The sequence below is a fragment of the Culex pipiens genome, chromosome 3 (genome assembly GCF_016801865.2).
Source record: "Culex pipiens pallens isolate TS chromosome 3, TS_CPP_V2, whole genome shotgun sequence".
In the NCBI taxonomy this organism is placed as follows: domain Eukaryota; kingdom Metazoa; phylum Arthropoda; class Insecta; order Diptera; family Culicidae; genus Culex; species Culex pipiens.
Genome location: NC_068939.1, coordinates 104,054,220 through 104,070,844, shown reverse-complemented (window position 1 = coordinate 104,070,844; position 16,625 = coordinate 104,054,220). Strand labels below are relative to the sequence as shown.

General features: G+C 41.8%; 1 protein-coding gene across 11 annotated transcripts in view; it reads right to left on the bottom strand.

The window, feature by feature from the left end:
• LOC120422730 (tight junction protein ZO-1) overlaps positions 1–16,625 on the bottom strand; it is a 45,632-nt gene that overhangs the window by 13,283 nt on the left and 15,724 nt on the right. Inside the window, exon 1 of one of the 11 annotated variants that reach the window (XM_039586267.2) lies at positions 3,386–4,575. The exons of the other annotated variants lie outside the window; for them this stretch is intronic. Coding sequence (XP_039442201.1) covers positions 3,386–3,451 — 66 coding nt within the window. The 5' untranslated portion in view covers positions 3,452–4,575. Of the gene's footprint in view, positions 1–3,385; positions 4,576–16,625 lie in introns of those variants that run through there. 11 annotated transcript variants of the gene reach the window in all.

The window sequence follows — 16,625 nt, the reverse complement described above, 5'->3', positions numbered from 1 at the left end:
TATAAAGCAGTGATCACAGTACCCGGAGTCGAGTACGGACTTTCTAGGACACTCTCTTTTGAAACAGAATGAATGAATTGACGAGCAGCATCGTGACTAACTGATCTAACGGAAGAAACTGTGTTCAAACTGAATGGATAATAATTGTTCTGGGCAAGGCGCACAGAAGAGAGATGAGCGCAAACATCGGTTGCGGGTAATTAAAAATCACTTCAATAAGATCTTATCCCTAAAGACCGGAAGATTTGCTGTTCAACAACCACTTCAGTGCTCGCATAAGCGATTTTAGTGCAGATTTGACAACAACGAAAGCACTGTCTTATTTTAACATGTGCAACATCACATTAACAGATTTCATAGAATTTAAAACATCACAAACAAAAAATATTGTTGTTCATATAAATAGTCGATGAACACTATTCGCACAAGTTTTACGCAGGATAGTGCACCTCAATATGCATAATGTACTGTACCTAATTGCATCGAAATTGAAAGTGCCTTCCGTTGCAAAAGATCTCTGAGCTTGGACAAACTTCTCGGCTTCTTGTTGAATAATGACATGTTCATTAGCACTACAGGTTTTGAAATTAGATACATTCACACATACACAAACACACTTATGTCGATCGTGTAATACAAAACAAATCAATTTAATTGCTGAGGTTTTACACTTGTTTCACCCCAGCCAAAGCCACTTTAGCGGTCAGTGCCGGTGGCTATAGTAGTTATGCAGGTACTATGCGCGTAAAATGAGATACTTTCGTTATTTCGAAATTTCCGGAGCGGCATACAATTACCCAAAGCATGTTTTGAACGGCGCTAATTTTGTACGGCAACAATTGAAAGTGCTACTTGCTCAATTTTGCTCCGCGTTTATTTATTTTGTTCTGCACCACCGATGTGGTGAACAGGTTGGATTATGCAACGATTTTGGGAGCACGTACCTGCTCGTAAGAAATGTAAACTTATACGTTTGGCGCATGAGTTTAACATTATATTTTTAAATCGCATTTTATTTTTAACTAAAACAATAAAATTGGTTGTGCTACAAGTTTCAAAACAATGATTTCTTCAGTACGAATCGTACTCGGCTCTACCGAGTTGGATAAATACGACGAGTGCAGAAAAAATAAGGTTTGAATCAAGTTCCAAGCAACATTTTTTTTAAAAGCAGATTGGCAAAAATAAGTTTTATATTTCTGGAGTTTGCTTGAAGGTATAAAAATGTTAATAAAAAAATAAACATAAACTTTCGAGACAAATTAAAAAAACAACACACATTAAAAATTTGAAATTATTGTCAATGTCAAACATGCATTGTAATGTTTACTAAAAGCAAATATGCAGAAAAATTAGCCGACGAAGAAAGCTCACCGAATACTCAATAAAAATACGTTGCATTGACCGCATTTAAACTTCAAGGGGTGTGTTAGTTGGGCTTGAGCTGTGCGCTTTTTTTCTCTCCCTGCAAGCATGTGCAGCGCATGACACGGTGTGTGAAGGTAACACACTGAACCGCGGTATACCTCAAACCGGTTAGATTAGTGTTTTTTTTCCTTCAACCATTCACTGACACTGTTTCTTCATTTATTTGTTGTTGTTCGAATGGAATTCAGCTACACAGCAGCAGCAGCTTAATACAAATAAGAAATCAATCCTTTTCACTTCCACTTATACTGCTGTATTCATTTATTCAAGCTCAATTTCATGCTTTGCCGTGCAGATTATTGGTGTTGATAATATGCGTGCATACTAGGGTGACATCAAAAGAAAAATCCTTTGGCAAATAAAGATCGTGTGCCAATTTTGAGCAAAATCAGTTTAACGCATTATCCGGGGTGGTTTGCCAGTGCGATAATTTTGAAACTTAATTTAATGGCAAAATAGTTGTCGTGATTGGATTTAACATAGTTTAAGGTAAAGATTTATTAGCTTTACTTTTGACGCAAATATTAACTTCAATAAACCGAAATATCGTTTATTCAAGCACCTAAAACCCGAAATATCTATGCTGGTCAGGAACCATTTTTCCAAAACTGATCATAACCTGAAAAAAAGATAATTTTCCATCAAATGTAACAGGACAGATCGGAATTGGTTTATTTTTCGCAAAGATAGAGCATTGAGAATTTTCGTGCCGTGCTACACCTTCGTTCGTAGAACAGAAACCAAATCGTCAAAGCCTAAACTGCTGCCTTATACATATTTATAGTTATTTACAAAAGTTATAATAAAAAGCGAAACCACTTCAGGATCTTATTCACAATTTTTTAAGTGCTTCGAAGACTTTAAAAATGCAACAGAGAGTATTTGAGTTTTACAAAAATGCGAGCAATTTTAAGATTTTTAATGATTTTCTAACTCTGTTTACCTGTGTCGTAGAGGCATATATTTTCAACATAAGTTCATAGACAGACAAACCACCTTGATTCGACCTCTAGAAAAAAGCGAGCAAATCCTTCAAAAAACCTCTTGAACCATTAGTTTGTGTTCCATTAAACAGTTTTGCTAAAAGTGCCGAAAATATTCGACTCTGAAGAATGTAAAAAAGGTTATAACATCGTCCGTCAAAACTCAAACCCCATTTTTTTATTCGTATTTTTTCGCATTTAAAATTACTAATCTGTTGCAAACATTTTTAAAAGTTTTTGTTCATCACTCCTACCCCTCACCTCTCTTGGACGGCATCTCAATATCTGCAAAAACATAAATGAGCCATGCCATACTCTACTATATTTCAAAAAAAAAAAAAAGCGAAATCGATCAAATATTGTTTATTGTGTAACATTGATTATACAAATACAATGTGTGGCTGCTGCTGATCTAGGAAGCCCCTTTGAACGCATCACATATTTACATCACACTCACATCTGTGCACGTTTCGAAATGCTAATATAAGCAATTGATCATTACTCAAAAATACTGTTGACTGTGCAGGCTGTCGTCAGCACTTGCGCGTATTTGCTGAGGTTAGCTAGCGGGTTGGACGACGCAACAAACTGGTTCTCATTATTTACTCCTCAAAGGTTACATTCTCTTTGATTATATGTTACTCGGCGGGGTCGGTTTGCAAAGAACGAGTGGCCACCACTCTTTAAAAAGTTCGATTTTCTGTTGCAACTGACTGTGCTAAACCAAATGTTGTAACTTGACCTTGAACAAACCGTTTGCTGGTGCTTGGTTCAGAAATAATTTTATATTTTAATACGCCTCTCGAAAGGTGTGCTGATGTATATGATGTTATGGGAGAGCCAACCAAACCGAACCAACTAATGAGCTAAAATTCATGGACAGTGGCTTATATTAAACAAATGCACGGCGGACTAATTCACCGCGCAGACGAAACGAAATCGAAGCTGGGAGGGTTGTTTAATATGTTAATCACCTGAGCATCGTTGTGAAAGTGGTTATTGGGCAATTGTGTTCCATTGGTTGGTCCTATCATATCCATTGTTAGCGGCACTGTTGTCCTCCTGTTCGGGTATCCATTTATAGTGAGAGCTTATCACAGACAGTTTGGATGATCTGACGATAGATGGCCCGGGTTCGACTCAGACCATTTGTGCGTGCGTTGAAATCACGAGAATCGCCGAGCTTATCTGCTTGACGGCTGCTTCCGACTTGAATTTCCTCGCTCTCTTGGCTCCGTTCCACTGCTCTTGGCCACAGAGGCTGACTAACTGATGCAAGGATGTGATACAGACCGTGGCACACGATAAACTGCTGACGATGTTATGCTGGTTTCATATTTCCGTCTGTGGATGTGTGTATGTTTTGTGTGTGTTTCTCAGCGCGAACCAACGTTGCTCTTTCTCTCACACTGGCAGCAACGGCACCGACAGCTATGCGGGGACGGATTTAAATTCCAACATATCTCTTCGTTAGCAGAACGATGACCACAGCAGAAGCGTTTCCAAAACCTTGAATTGGTAATTTATTCTTCAGCACAACATTTTTTTCTTCTCTCTTCTTCACATCCAACCCAAACACATGAGAACGATCACAAATACACTTCCACAGGCCTTAATAATGGTACTTGTATCTGTGCGCGAAAAGCCAAGAAGCGATAAAATTTCTCTACGTTCTGCGAAATTGAATACGGAATTTTAAATTATCGCTCTTGAACGTGCACACCTCACTTAAGCACTCACTACTGCACCCAGAATAACACACTTTTTTGCTGTGTGCCAATACTCCCTCCCCTAAAAACAAGAAGGGTTTGGCAGTACAACTGGCTCCGACGACGACAACGTTGGAATGTTGACGCTGTTGAGTACTCGGTGGAAAACTGGTTACGCTGCACATAAAGGTAAAATTCCACACCTACGACTCATGCCGTAACTCGCCTTAGCTCACTCACATAAAGGCACATTTCAGTATTCCCAAACTATCGGCAGATATTCCTAGCTTCGTACGCGTAATCCTTAACGATCGATGTGATGCGATCGTGTCACGTTGTCACTTGTTGATTAGTCAAATCACCAGAGCATTTCCCCAAATATTAAAGCAAGTTAAAACGCGGCGCACGACTCAACGGCACGAAAGAAAATGGACGCCCAGAAACAAGTTGTGGCTCGGCTCGGCTCGGTTCGGAAAGCAAATGAAAGCAATAAGCGACTCCGGAGACGACGACACACAGAGTAGTGGATGACGATGACGTTGCGGCCAGCCAGCCAGACCTAAGCGGCAAAGCAGGAGCCTCGGCCCGGGATGAAGAGAGTGGCGCAGGTTTCCAACAGAAAAAAAAAGAGCGAGAGAAAAATCCCAATTCAACCAAGCGATCCGTCCAGAAGAAGCGAGAAGGGCAGCAATTTAAAAATCATTTCTTATTTGCCTGATCATTGAGTATACACACCTTCGGTCTCAGATTCGCTCTCTCTCTCTGCGCGACAACCACGATGACGGTAGATCGAGAAGCACATGCCATGGGGATATTCAAAGTGTTGGCCAAACGAACGAACAGGTAAAAATTCACCCGTACACCGCGTTCATCAGCGATGGACACAACAACCTGCCGGCGCTGTTGTTGGGTGCTAGAGCTTAACGATGGTATTCATCCGAACAAGCACCTTGATCGAACTGAGGATCGATGCATAGATTTCGACAGTCACTGTCCTTAACGATATTGGAACGGCTGATATTTGTTTTTTATGAACTTTTCTCACATATCATTTTTTAACAGAGAACCATGGTCTACATAGAGTTTGTAAGACTTTTTCAACCAAGCGATGGAGACGCATAGTCTTTTGTGTGTTCTGTTCTTCTGAAACTTACTGAACAAATAAATTTCTTTAATATGTAAATCCTTAACAGAACACTAAATTGAATAAGGACATCTTTTTTGCAGCTGCTTCCAGTGTTTACCCATTTAACCTTTCCAGATCCCAAAAACTCGAGTTCAATCCTGAGATACAAAGTAGTGATATTACTATAATTTTTTTACTGTGTATAAATAAACTCTTAAATCCGTGCAATATTGACACTAATTCTATTTCAGTGTGATATTTTCCAAAATAATACAAAATTCGTTTTACCTCAGCTCAAATATTTAAACTGTTAAGGTTGCTTCCAGGTTTTAAACTTAATTTTGGAGAAAAAAAAGAACACAGAGTAAATCTAACAAAATCCCAAAACAAAATATTCCATCAACTTTTCTAATGTAAGAAAGCATGGCATGAAATACATTTATAGAGCTTTTTTGAAAAGGTCCTATAAACTGTTGTCTTTCATATGTGTATAGGACCTATTCAAAAAAACTCTAGATATATACCATCAGTGGGGGTGACTATGTGTCAAAAAACGATACACCTCTAGTCATTTCTACGGAAACAACTTAAATTACACATCGATCGTTAAACAATTTAAATTACATCGAACAAAATTTAACGTACACAGCAAAAAATTGTGTAAATTTGGAAGGTGTAATTTTTGAAGGTTGAATATTACCTCTTTTATGACTAAATTTTACCTCTATTTAGACTGAAAAATAGTGAAGAACACCAAAATAGTGGTAAAATTACACATTTTCACAGGTTATATTACACATTTTTTTCTGATATAAAAGATGTACCCCTTCTCAGATGTAATATTACCATGATTTTTTTTCTGTGTAGGATTGTTTTAAGATAGCTTACCAACATTTTCCTAAAATATGATAGAATTTGATGAACTCTACCAAAAAAGCCAATCTTTTGAAATTTTACCAAATCTCACCCATTAGAGGGGGTGACATTGGGTCAGATGACACTAAATTGATGCTCAAATACAAAGATTGACCCAACAAGTTATCCAACAGGAGTCGGGTCATATTTCTAATGACTCCGACTTCGACTCCGACTCCGGCTTTCAGCTCCAACCGACTCCGGCTCCAACTCCGGCCTACCAACTCTAGCCGACTCCGACTCCGACTCCGGCTCCGGCTTTCAGCTCCAACCGACTCCTGCTCCAACTCCGACTCCGGCCTACCAACTCTAGCTGACTCCGACTCCAACTCCGACTCCGACTCCGACTCCAACTCCGACTCCGACTCCAGCTTTCAACAAATTGTTGACTCCGGCTCCGACTCCGACTCCGCAACCTTCTCAGTATTAAGAATACCTAAAAACATGTATTCATAACATCACTCACATGTTCAGTTCACACTTGCGAGAATACCGTAAACCGGGGTGACATTGACAAGTTGATTTTTTGTTTTGCAAAATGATAAATACGAATTTATTACAAACAGAATGATATGGAATCAAAGCTTGGTAGAGAAGTATTCGGATCATATCAAGAAGTAGTTTTCAACAAGTTTTTAAATGTTTCGAAAGTTAATTACCTAGAATTGTGAATACATTGATAAATAGGACTATTCAAATACTCTAGTTTTCAAGTACACCTAGTTTCGGGTTGCTTTACACAACAACAAGAGTTAATTCACACAACAACAAGAAATTGTTTAATTTTTCTAATTTTATAAGCTCAAATCGTACAATAAATCAAAAACGTTCTTTGGTATTTTTTGTTGAGATGTGTTTTATTCATCAAAGTGCACAATAATATTTTTTTTTACTTGCCTTTTTGCCCAGTTTGAGAGAGTATGTTTGACAAATTAAGTTAAAATGAAAAAAAGAATCATGCAGAAATTAGATTTTTCATAACAAATAAATTTTCTAAACCAATTCATTTCTCATCTTATTTGATCATGGTAAACAAACACATAAACAATCTCAATTTGGCTTTGGCGGTAAAGGGTTTAAATATTCTTAATTCTTTATCCAATTATTCTTCGAAAATTTACCTAAATTGTAATAGTTTATTTCCATTAAGCAAGGTCTATGCCCGATAACAAATTGAGTTTCTTCATTTATTATTTTATCTAGAGCATTTTCAAAAAAAATTGTTCCAAAAAAATCCAAGAAAATGTATACTTCCGCTTGAATTTCGGGAATTCCCGGGAAACGGTAAATCCCGGGACGGGAAATTGGACGCTCTTGAAAAAAATACATAAATAAAAGCAAAAAGAGGCAGTCAAGAATGAATATTTTTTAAAATTTGGCTACACAACCACAATTGTTTACTATTTTATGAATTATTATAACTATTAAGACCAACATGGGTGAGAAAGGATTAACAGGTTATCATTTAGTGAATAAGGTGAAATAATACAATCAGAGCTATCCAATCAAAATAAAAATGCTTCAAAAACATAATGGCATCTGATAAATGCTTTGAACCAAAAAAATATTTATATGAAAACATGTCAACACAGAGTACGCGATTCAAAAAATAAATTTAAAATATATTAATGTTTTGGAAATTATCCTGCATTATAACAAATACTGAACAATAAATAAGTTCATATATTGTGTTAAATTTTAGATAACTCCGACTCAGGCTCCGACTCTGGGTTTATCAGAAATGTTCGACTCCGGCTCCGACTCCGACTACAGCTCATAAAATTTAGACGACTCCGACTCCGACTCCGACTCCAGCTATTCAAGTTTTGACGATTCCGACTCCGACTCCAACTCCAGGTCCCCAAGAAGACCCGACTCCACCGACTCCGGCTCCGACTCCGACTCCGACTCCACAGTCCTGGAGGGTACTGTATCGATATGCAACAATGTCAGAAAAGGAGATTTTTTTTTCAAATTTTTGTACTTTTCGAGCATCACAAAAAAAATTAAAAGGTTGATTTTTCGAGAGGTAATTTTTGACCAAAAACGTACCTAAAATTTAGACAGCTGCCGAAATTACAGGATTTGTTCTTGGAACGTGCTTTTTCATTGAAGTTTTCTTAATGCTTGAATACCCAACGCATGTCTAGCTTACACGGACGCCCAAGCCTCCCAAAAAAAGTTAGAACGTTCCAATTGATGCCAGACCCCTAAATTTTCCAACAAAGTTTCGGACAATAGAACTTTTTTCAGAATGTTATAATCTACATGTTAGACTCCGAAATACAATTCAGCGATTTCTATCAGACCATGATTCAATGGATCGCACGTAAACTCAGAGTTAAGAGATCTGAATGTTTCCTAGGGCCCTATTTTAATTTTAGAATAGTGTTATTTTCTATAAACATTTTAGATTTTAAGTAGGCCATTAAGGTTGTTTGTGGGTGTCCAGAACCAAATATTTGCAATATTTGGAGTAAGTTGGACATTTTTCTCAGGAGTTTCAATATTACCCAAAAAAAATAAAAATTGTTCGGGCCAGGCTTGGCCCCACAAAAACGACGGAGTTGGCACCACCCGATTCTTCGGTGTGCCGGAGCAGAAAGCGACGGTGGACACTTTCGGCGGACTGTAAACTGTTGGACGTAGTCGTGGGCGAAGAAAGAAAACACTACAGTTACTTAACTAACTAATTTTATCAACTAAAATTGGTTTCGCAAAGACATTTCGCGCCAACTGGTAAAAACTGACTCTCCACGGAACTTGCTCTCTCGCGCGCGCGCCTTTTCTCTCTCTCCCTTTCTGTCGTTGATCGCAGCAACCGCCGATGAGCGCAGGGTCGCTCAGATCGCAGCCAACTGTCAAAACGGCGTTGGCCAGTGTTGCCGATCTTTCTTAAACGTTGGGGCTCCAACATCCTCCCCCCGGGCTGGGGGATATCCCAGCAGAGCCTCCCTCCAGTGCTGTCGCTTGATGTGGTTCTTTGGCCTTCAGTACTGCTGTGTTCGCGAGCTGCTGACCGGTGGTAGTACCTTCAGCACCTCCTACGACGACCCAACCTAGGTGAGTCTCACGCAGTTCCGGGTAGTTGTCCCACATGTAAACGAATCCTCGTTTCAACAGGCGGAAATACAGCGATGCACCAACGAGCATGTCAATGCGGTCAGGAGTGTGGAACTTTGGGTCGGCTAGCTGGAAACCCTTCGGAATTGGCCAATCGTTGGCATTGACAGGAGATGGAGGAATCTTTCGGGCCACGCTCGGGATGACCAAACACTCCACGTCCGCTGTGAATCCGCTGTACCGGGACTGAAGCTGCACGTTGACTGACTCCCTGGTGTTAATCCCTTCACCTCCGATGCCGCAGATCGGGACGTTTGCAGGAACCCTTTTCAGATTTAGGCGATTTGCCATCGAGGTGGAAATAAAATTTACCTGTGATCCGCAGTCCAGCAAGATGCGACACGGCACAGGTCGGTTGTTGTCGTCGCGCAGATCGACGACCGCGGTTTGAAGCATCGGGGTGGGGCTGTCGATCACTTTCGCTGGCGGAAGTGATTCAACGGGTTGGCGCATAGCAGGAGCTGGTCTCTGCGGCGCGGTTGACTTCCGGTAGAAGTCGTGTAGTAGAGTGTGGTGTCTGCGTTGGCACATACCACACGAACTCGTTCGTCTGCATTTCTTAACGCTGTGCCCAGCGCGCAGGCAGTTAAAGCAGACGCGCTTTTCTCTGACCTTCTCCATGCGCTGCTCCACTCGAAGGGCATTGAAGGCAGCGCACTTGAAGGTAAGGTGGGCGTCTTCGCACAAGTCACACTGAGGTCCTAGCTGCGACTTGATAGCTGTGTTAGCGATCTGGTACGGTTGTTCCATGGAGTCTGCTCGGGGATGCTGCTGCGGGCTTGGATGCGGTGCTGCTTCGAAGGTGGTCCTACATCTCTCCAGAACTGAGACGCGATCCTTGAGAAATTGGATCGTCTCGGGGTATTTCGGCAGCTCACCTTTCTTGATCGTTGACTCTAACAGCTTCCTGGTAACTCCATCGAGTGCTTGAGCTATCAGATGTGTGACGATCAGCTCGGATACGCCGGAGAACTCTTGACCAAGGAATTTGAGGTTCTCGACGTGGCTGACAACACTTTCGACGAGAGACCGCAGCTCGGTGTGGCTCTCTTGGGACAGCTTCCGTACCTTCAACAAGCCACTGATGTGAAGGTCGATCATTCGTCGCTTGTTCTCGTACTTCTCCTCCAGCTGCGCCCAGGCGAGGTCGTAGTTCCCATCCTGGATAGTTTTTGCGTCTACCGACCCAGTTGCTTCTCCGACTAGGGCATCCTCCAACCGGTAGAGCTTCATGCGGGGTGACTCGTTGGATTTGTCCACGACGTCCCGGAATATGACCTTGAATTTTTCCCAATTTTCATATTTACCGTCGAACGTCGGCAGAATCCGAGGTAGCTGCTGGATGACCACTGGTTGAGAAGCGGATGATGCAACGGCGTTTGGAGGACCGGCAGTAACGGAAACCAGTTCCTGCGTCCACTTCTCGAGCGTAATGAAGATTTTGTCGTAGGCTGTCTCGACGCTGAATTGAAGGTCATCATGCGGGTCTCGCTCGGTGGAAACTACTAGGGGGATGACTTTTTCGTGGATGGTGTTGAACTCCGAGTAGGCCATCTCTAGCTTTCGTTGGTAAAGTTTCACTGTCGGAACGGTGCGCTCCGGTTGCGGCAGGGTGTCGAGCTTCTCTTTGAGGCGGGTTAGTTTCTCGACCGCCTTCTCTCGGAGATGGACTAGAGCACCCAGCCCATTCTTGCGGGCATCTACTTCCACCTTTTGCTCCTTCGCTGGAGTGTTCTTCGTTGGGGTGCGTTTTGGCGGCATCTTTGAATCGTTTTCACTTTGAGGTTACGTAACACTTTTCACTTCTTCTTCTTTGCAGTTGTTGTCCACGGTTACTTCCGGGTTGGTTCCTGGGCCGGTTTGCCGCTCGGAAGTTCGCCGGGTTTACGGTTTTGTGTGATTCACTCGCGGAAGCCGGTTTGCTTCACACTCGCGGAACTTCCGGAAGCCGGTTTGCTTCTCGGAGTCGGGTTTTGAACTGTTTGTGGCTGACCCAGTTTGCCTCCCACTTTCACCAGGTTTTCTTTCTTCCGTCCACGCCGGTAGTCCAATCCGGGGTGAAGGACCAATGTTCGGGCCAGGCTTGGCCCCACAAAAACGACGGAGTTGGCACCACCCGATTCTTCGGTGTGCCGGAGCAGAAAGCGACGGTGGACACTTTCGGCGGACTGTAAACTGTTGGACGTAGTCGTGGGCGAAGAAAGAAAACACTACAGTTACTTAACTAACTAATTTTATCAACTAAAATTGGTTTCGCAAAGACATTTCGCGCCAACTGGTAAAAACTGACTCTCCACGGAACTTGCTCTCTCGCGCGCGCGCCTTTTCTCTCTCTCCCTTTCTGTCGTTGATCGCAGCAACCGCCGATGAGCGCAGGGTCGCTCAGATCGCAGCCAACTGTCAAAACGGCGTTGGCCAGTGTTGCCGATCTTTCTTAAACGTTGGGGCTCCAACAAAAATAATGGAGTAATTTGGACACATTTGGGTTTAAGAATGTCTCAATTATCCCAAACTCTCATATGATAGTTTCTCGTTTTTGGCGACACGTTTCGACGTTGTTTTTATGTTTCCAAAATCAAATTTCAAATCAGAATGTTTCTAACAAGTTTGAAAATCCCCATGCCATTTTTGTTCAAAACAGCACCAAGTCTCGTCACTACATGCCTAAGACATATTTCCAATCCGTTTGTAGTGTGTACTCACAAAGCGAACAAACGAAGGAAGCATAGCTTATAATAACACTAGCATAAACCTGACTCAGACTCTCTCTCTCTCTCTCTCTCTCTCTCTCTCTCTCTCTCTATCTGTCTTGGGTGCTGAGCAAAGCAAAGCCCGAAAGCTGAACAAGAAGGTGGCCGGAGAGCCTTCTTGGCAGACAACTTTGAGTTGGTCAGCAAGCAAGAGCAAAATGAAGACAATGGGCGACAAAAACTCAATCCACTGGAACAGAACGAACCGGGCTGAGTTTCGCAGTGGTAACGTCATGATTCGAATTCCCGGACGCTTCGAAACCCGGACACTTCACCTTGTTTTATCAATTATTTGGATATTAGTTCACATTAGGAATGTCAAAACTGTGTTATTTGATGAATTCTAACATCAACTTTCATTTAAAGTTTGTTTGAACGCTGTAGTTAATGTCAAAACAATTAAATAAAATAAAATTATAAGATTACCAAAAATGCGAAACATTTCACGTGAAATATTTCATAGGCGTTCGAAGCACCGGGAAGGCAAAGACAAAATTTATGGTTTTGATTTCCTTAAATTCAAGCAAATTTTTATATAAAACATCGATTGTTTTGATGTTAACAGCTTATTTGAGACCTAAAGAATGCAATTCACTAACATTTCAGTCCACATTTGTGCGATTCATTAGCAAAAACGAGTGTCCGGAATTCGAAGCAAAAGTGTCCGGATTTCGAATCAGCTTTTATCAGTGTCCGGGATTCGAAGCACAACAAGTCATTTTAATTTTCAAATTCTGATGAAAAATTGTTAGAAAGGCATATTTTGCATGCATTCTCTTAAAACTGACTGTTAATACTACATCCTGATGATATTTCTTCATTTCCAACTAATTACATGATTTTTTGCCAGCTATAACAAAAATAATATGGTACTAAGTGTCCGGATTTCGAATCATGACGTTACGAGACATGCCTTAAATTTTGCGAGATGTATTCATCACTTGCGCTATAGATGAACCTAAAGTGGCGGTTCAACCTGTAGAAATTATATTTGCAAATTCTTGAAGCTGGAGTGGCTTTATTGATTGAATAATATAATATCAATAATACCCAATTTCGTTTAACTTTTGCAAGGCCTGCACAACAAACACAGAAAAAGCCACCAATAATAAATAAAAATATTAGATTTTATTTAAGAAGGATTTGCATATTCTGCAGCTTTTATAAATCTTTGAATCCTCCTCCGTGTAAGCACGAGAGCAAGCAGCAGTCAAGTGCTCAGTGCTCCATCGTTTTTTTCGATTTTTTTCGCCGTAAATTACCGTGATTACCCGCGAGTTTGCTCCTGCAGCATGCCAAAGGCCGGCCGTGGCCGTGGCAGTTCGAGTGCGGCCTCGAAAAACCCGCGAAGTTCGTCTACCGGCCGTGTGCAAAAAGGTAAACAAACCAACGCCGTGTCGACCGCCATCGCGCAGGGGAGCGTGAGCGCAGAAGGCATCGACAAAAAGTTGCTACATCCCGGATATGTTCCAAGATCACCAGTGCGAACCCGTTCCGGTACTTCCGGTGCCACGACCAACACGTCAACATCCGCCAACATTCCCATCAGGAACGAGTTCCAGATGCTGAGCGACGACGAAGAAAACAACAACAACAACACCGACGGTAGCAGCACTACCGACGACGACGATGACGATCGTCGTGCACGGAAAAAAGTGCCGACGCCAAAAACGAACAATTCTCCAAAGGAACGTAGACCACCTCCAATTTTTGTTTTGGACACGTTGGTGGACGATATTGACGAGTTGCTGGAAGGCCTCGGATATTGTCTGAAAATCGGTAAGTCGTCAGTGCAAGTCTACACATTTGACAACAAGAACTTCGACCTGGTTGTGGAGAAATTGAAGGGTAAAAACTTCAAGTTCTACACATTCGACCCCGTGCAGAAGACAGCCGTTAAGGTCGTCTTGCAGGGGTACCAAGACCGCCCGATCTCCGACCTCAAGAAGGACCTCTCGGGTGCTGGAATAACGCCGCGTGACATAAAAGTCCTCTCGCGGAAGACAACAGTCACAGGTACACACACACTGTACCTGTTGTACTTCGACCGCGGCACCGTCAAGATTCAAGACCTGCGACGAACTAAGGCGTTGGACGGGTTTTGGGTAAACTGGCGGTTCTACTCAAAGAACCCGTCGGACGCAGCACAATGCCACCGTTGCCAGAAATTCGGCCACGGCTCGCGGAACTGCAACCTCCCGCCCCGCTGTGTGAAGTGCGGTGAAACACACCTCTCTGAGGCGTGTGCACTGCCGTGCAAGGCGGACCTGGGGGACAAGGCAGAGCAAACCAAGGCGCGCATCAAGTGCGCCAACTGTGGAGGTAACCATACCAGCAACTACCGTGGATGCAGTGCACGAAAAAATTACCTCGAGGAGCAGGAAAAGAGGAAGAAGAAAGCAGCAGCGTCCCACCCTCCTCAGCGAAGTACGAGCGTAACCGTGCCGGCTGCTGGGCAGCGTACGGTTCCCGCGGACAACTCAGCATTCCCCCCTGGCTGGGGGCGATCGTTCGCCAGCGTGGTCGCTGCCGGTAGCGGCAATGCGGCCCAGCAAGAAGTCACCGGGGAAGATCTCTTCACCCTGCCAGAGTTCTTTGCTCTCGCGGGGGAGATGATGTCGAGGTTTCGGACCTGCCGTAACAAGGCGGAGCAATTTCTAGCCCTTGGGGAGCTGATGATCAAGCACATCTACAAAGGATAAAATACTGTGATGTAGTTATAAGCTTTTTCTCTTTCTTTCCCCTTTCCTTTGCAATTTTAGCAAGTTTTTTTTTTTAAATTTTTCTTGCTCTTGTTAGTGCCATAGTTATAGAAATAATTGTTCCAAAATGGATTATGGTGCAACACACAGCTGAAAGGAACTCCAAAACTCTGTTATGAACTGCAAAAGAACTGATTGTATCTTGATTATTCACCAATAAAACCGAATTGAATTGAATTGAAAAAATCTTTGAATAAGTCAATTAAACTGCACAAGATGACGATTTCAAAACTAAAACAACAAATACATTAACACGAACCAACACAAGAGTTTTATGGCTAAGCGGAAATGCACACATTTTTGACATTCTTATGTTTTGAATTCTCTTTTTATCTCATTCGTGTCTAATGAGTCATCAAGTAAAAATCTTCTTTATCTCGTCATGTCAAGTCTTGGCAACTTACAGTTAAGGATTTTATTTATTCACAATCATAATCGATTTTTTTTTGTGCACGGAAATTCAAACACCATTGAAATGGTAAATACAATAACTATGGAATTTTTGTTCAAGAATGACGTTTTTAACGACCTTATCAAGGGTTCCATATGAATTTCATTAAAAATAATGGGTTATTTGGCCCAAATAGTTAGACCCGTATTTTCGTATTGTTTGCCCATTAGGGTGATCAACGCCGTGTTAGGATGGTCCAAATAATTGCCATTCTCGTCGATTTTTTTGCTAAAATCACATTAAAAAAATCATAGCTTCTCGATTATTAAACCAACTCTAGCGTTCCGGAATGCATTAGAAAGGGTATTAGCTGGACCATCATAGAAAAATAGTTACGACTTTAAAAAATCTATTCTTACATTTTCAAAAGTCATATGAACACTTCAAATGCCGTTTTGATGGTGTGTGGACACGATCCATGGGGTTGTGCAAGAGATAATCAATCTCACCGACTTTGAGCGTGATAAGAAAAAAAAATCAAAATCAAATTATTCGCTCTACAGCATTGCCTTGGCGTTCTCGATTGCGAGATTCCTACTCGAAACTAGGTGTCCGAAGGCTTGATTGTTGAGGCAATTGCAAACCTCTTTTTACACCTTAGCTTCCATCCACCCCGGGATTCAAACTGAAGACCTCTGGATTGTTAGTCCAACTGCCTACCAGCGACTCCACCGAGGCAGGACCCAGGGAGACGACTCCTACACCTGGACTGAGCTAACGACCTAATCTTTAGGTTAGTCCGGGGCCAACATTTACTTCCCGTCCGACGGAAGGCGTGATCAGACAAATCTCGTCTCGAAAAATGCCACCGGGACCGTCTGGGATCGAACCCAGGCCGACTGGGTGAGAGGCAATCACGCTTACCCCTACACCACGGTTTCCCGGCCGTGATAAGAAAAAGGTGTTTTTAATGTTATACTTTTAGAGCACGATTGAGGTGCAATCGCCCATGTATAATTTTATTAAACGAATTAAAAGCACCGTGCGTCTCCATGAAAGTGATGAGAACATAAAACATTTGTGGAGGTGCATGGAGCTTTTTCTTAGGTTCTTAGCTTATAATATATTCTTCTAAGACTAACTCTTATGTTTCTAAAATGTTTTGCAAAATTATACTTGCTAGTAACAAAACGAAGAAGTTTATTTGTTACAACTAAAATACCGTAAACCGGGGTGACTTTGATAGGATTTCAATTTGTTTTTAGAATATTTTCCAACAGGTAAGGTTTTTCTCAAGATTATTATTTTTAAAACATGTACTGGGGTAGATTACACAAAGTCCATGTACTATTTCGGAAAAAAAGTTTTTTCAATAATGTTTAGAAAAATAGTTAAGTTAAAAATTCTTAGTTTTAATGCCGGAGTGACTTTGATAGTC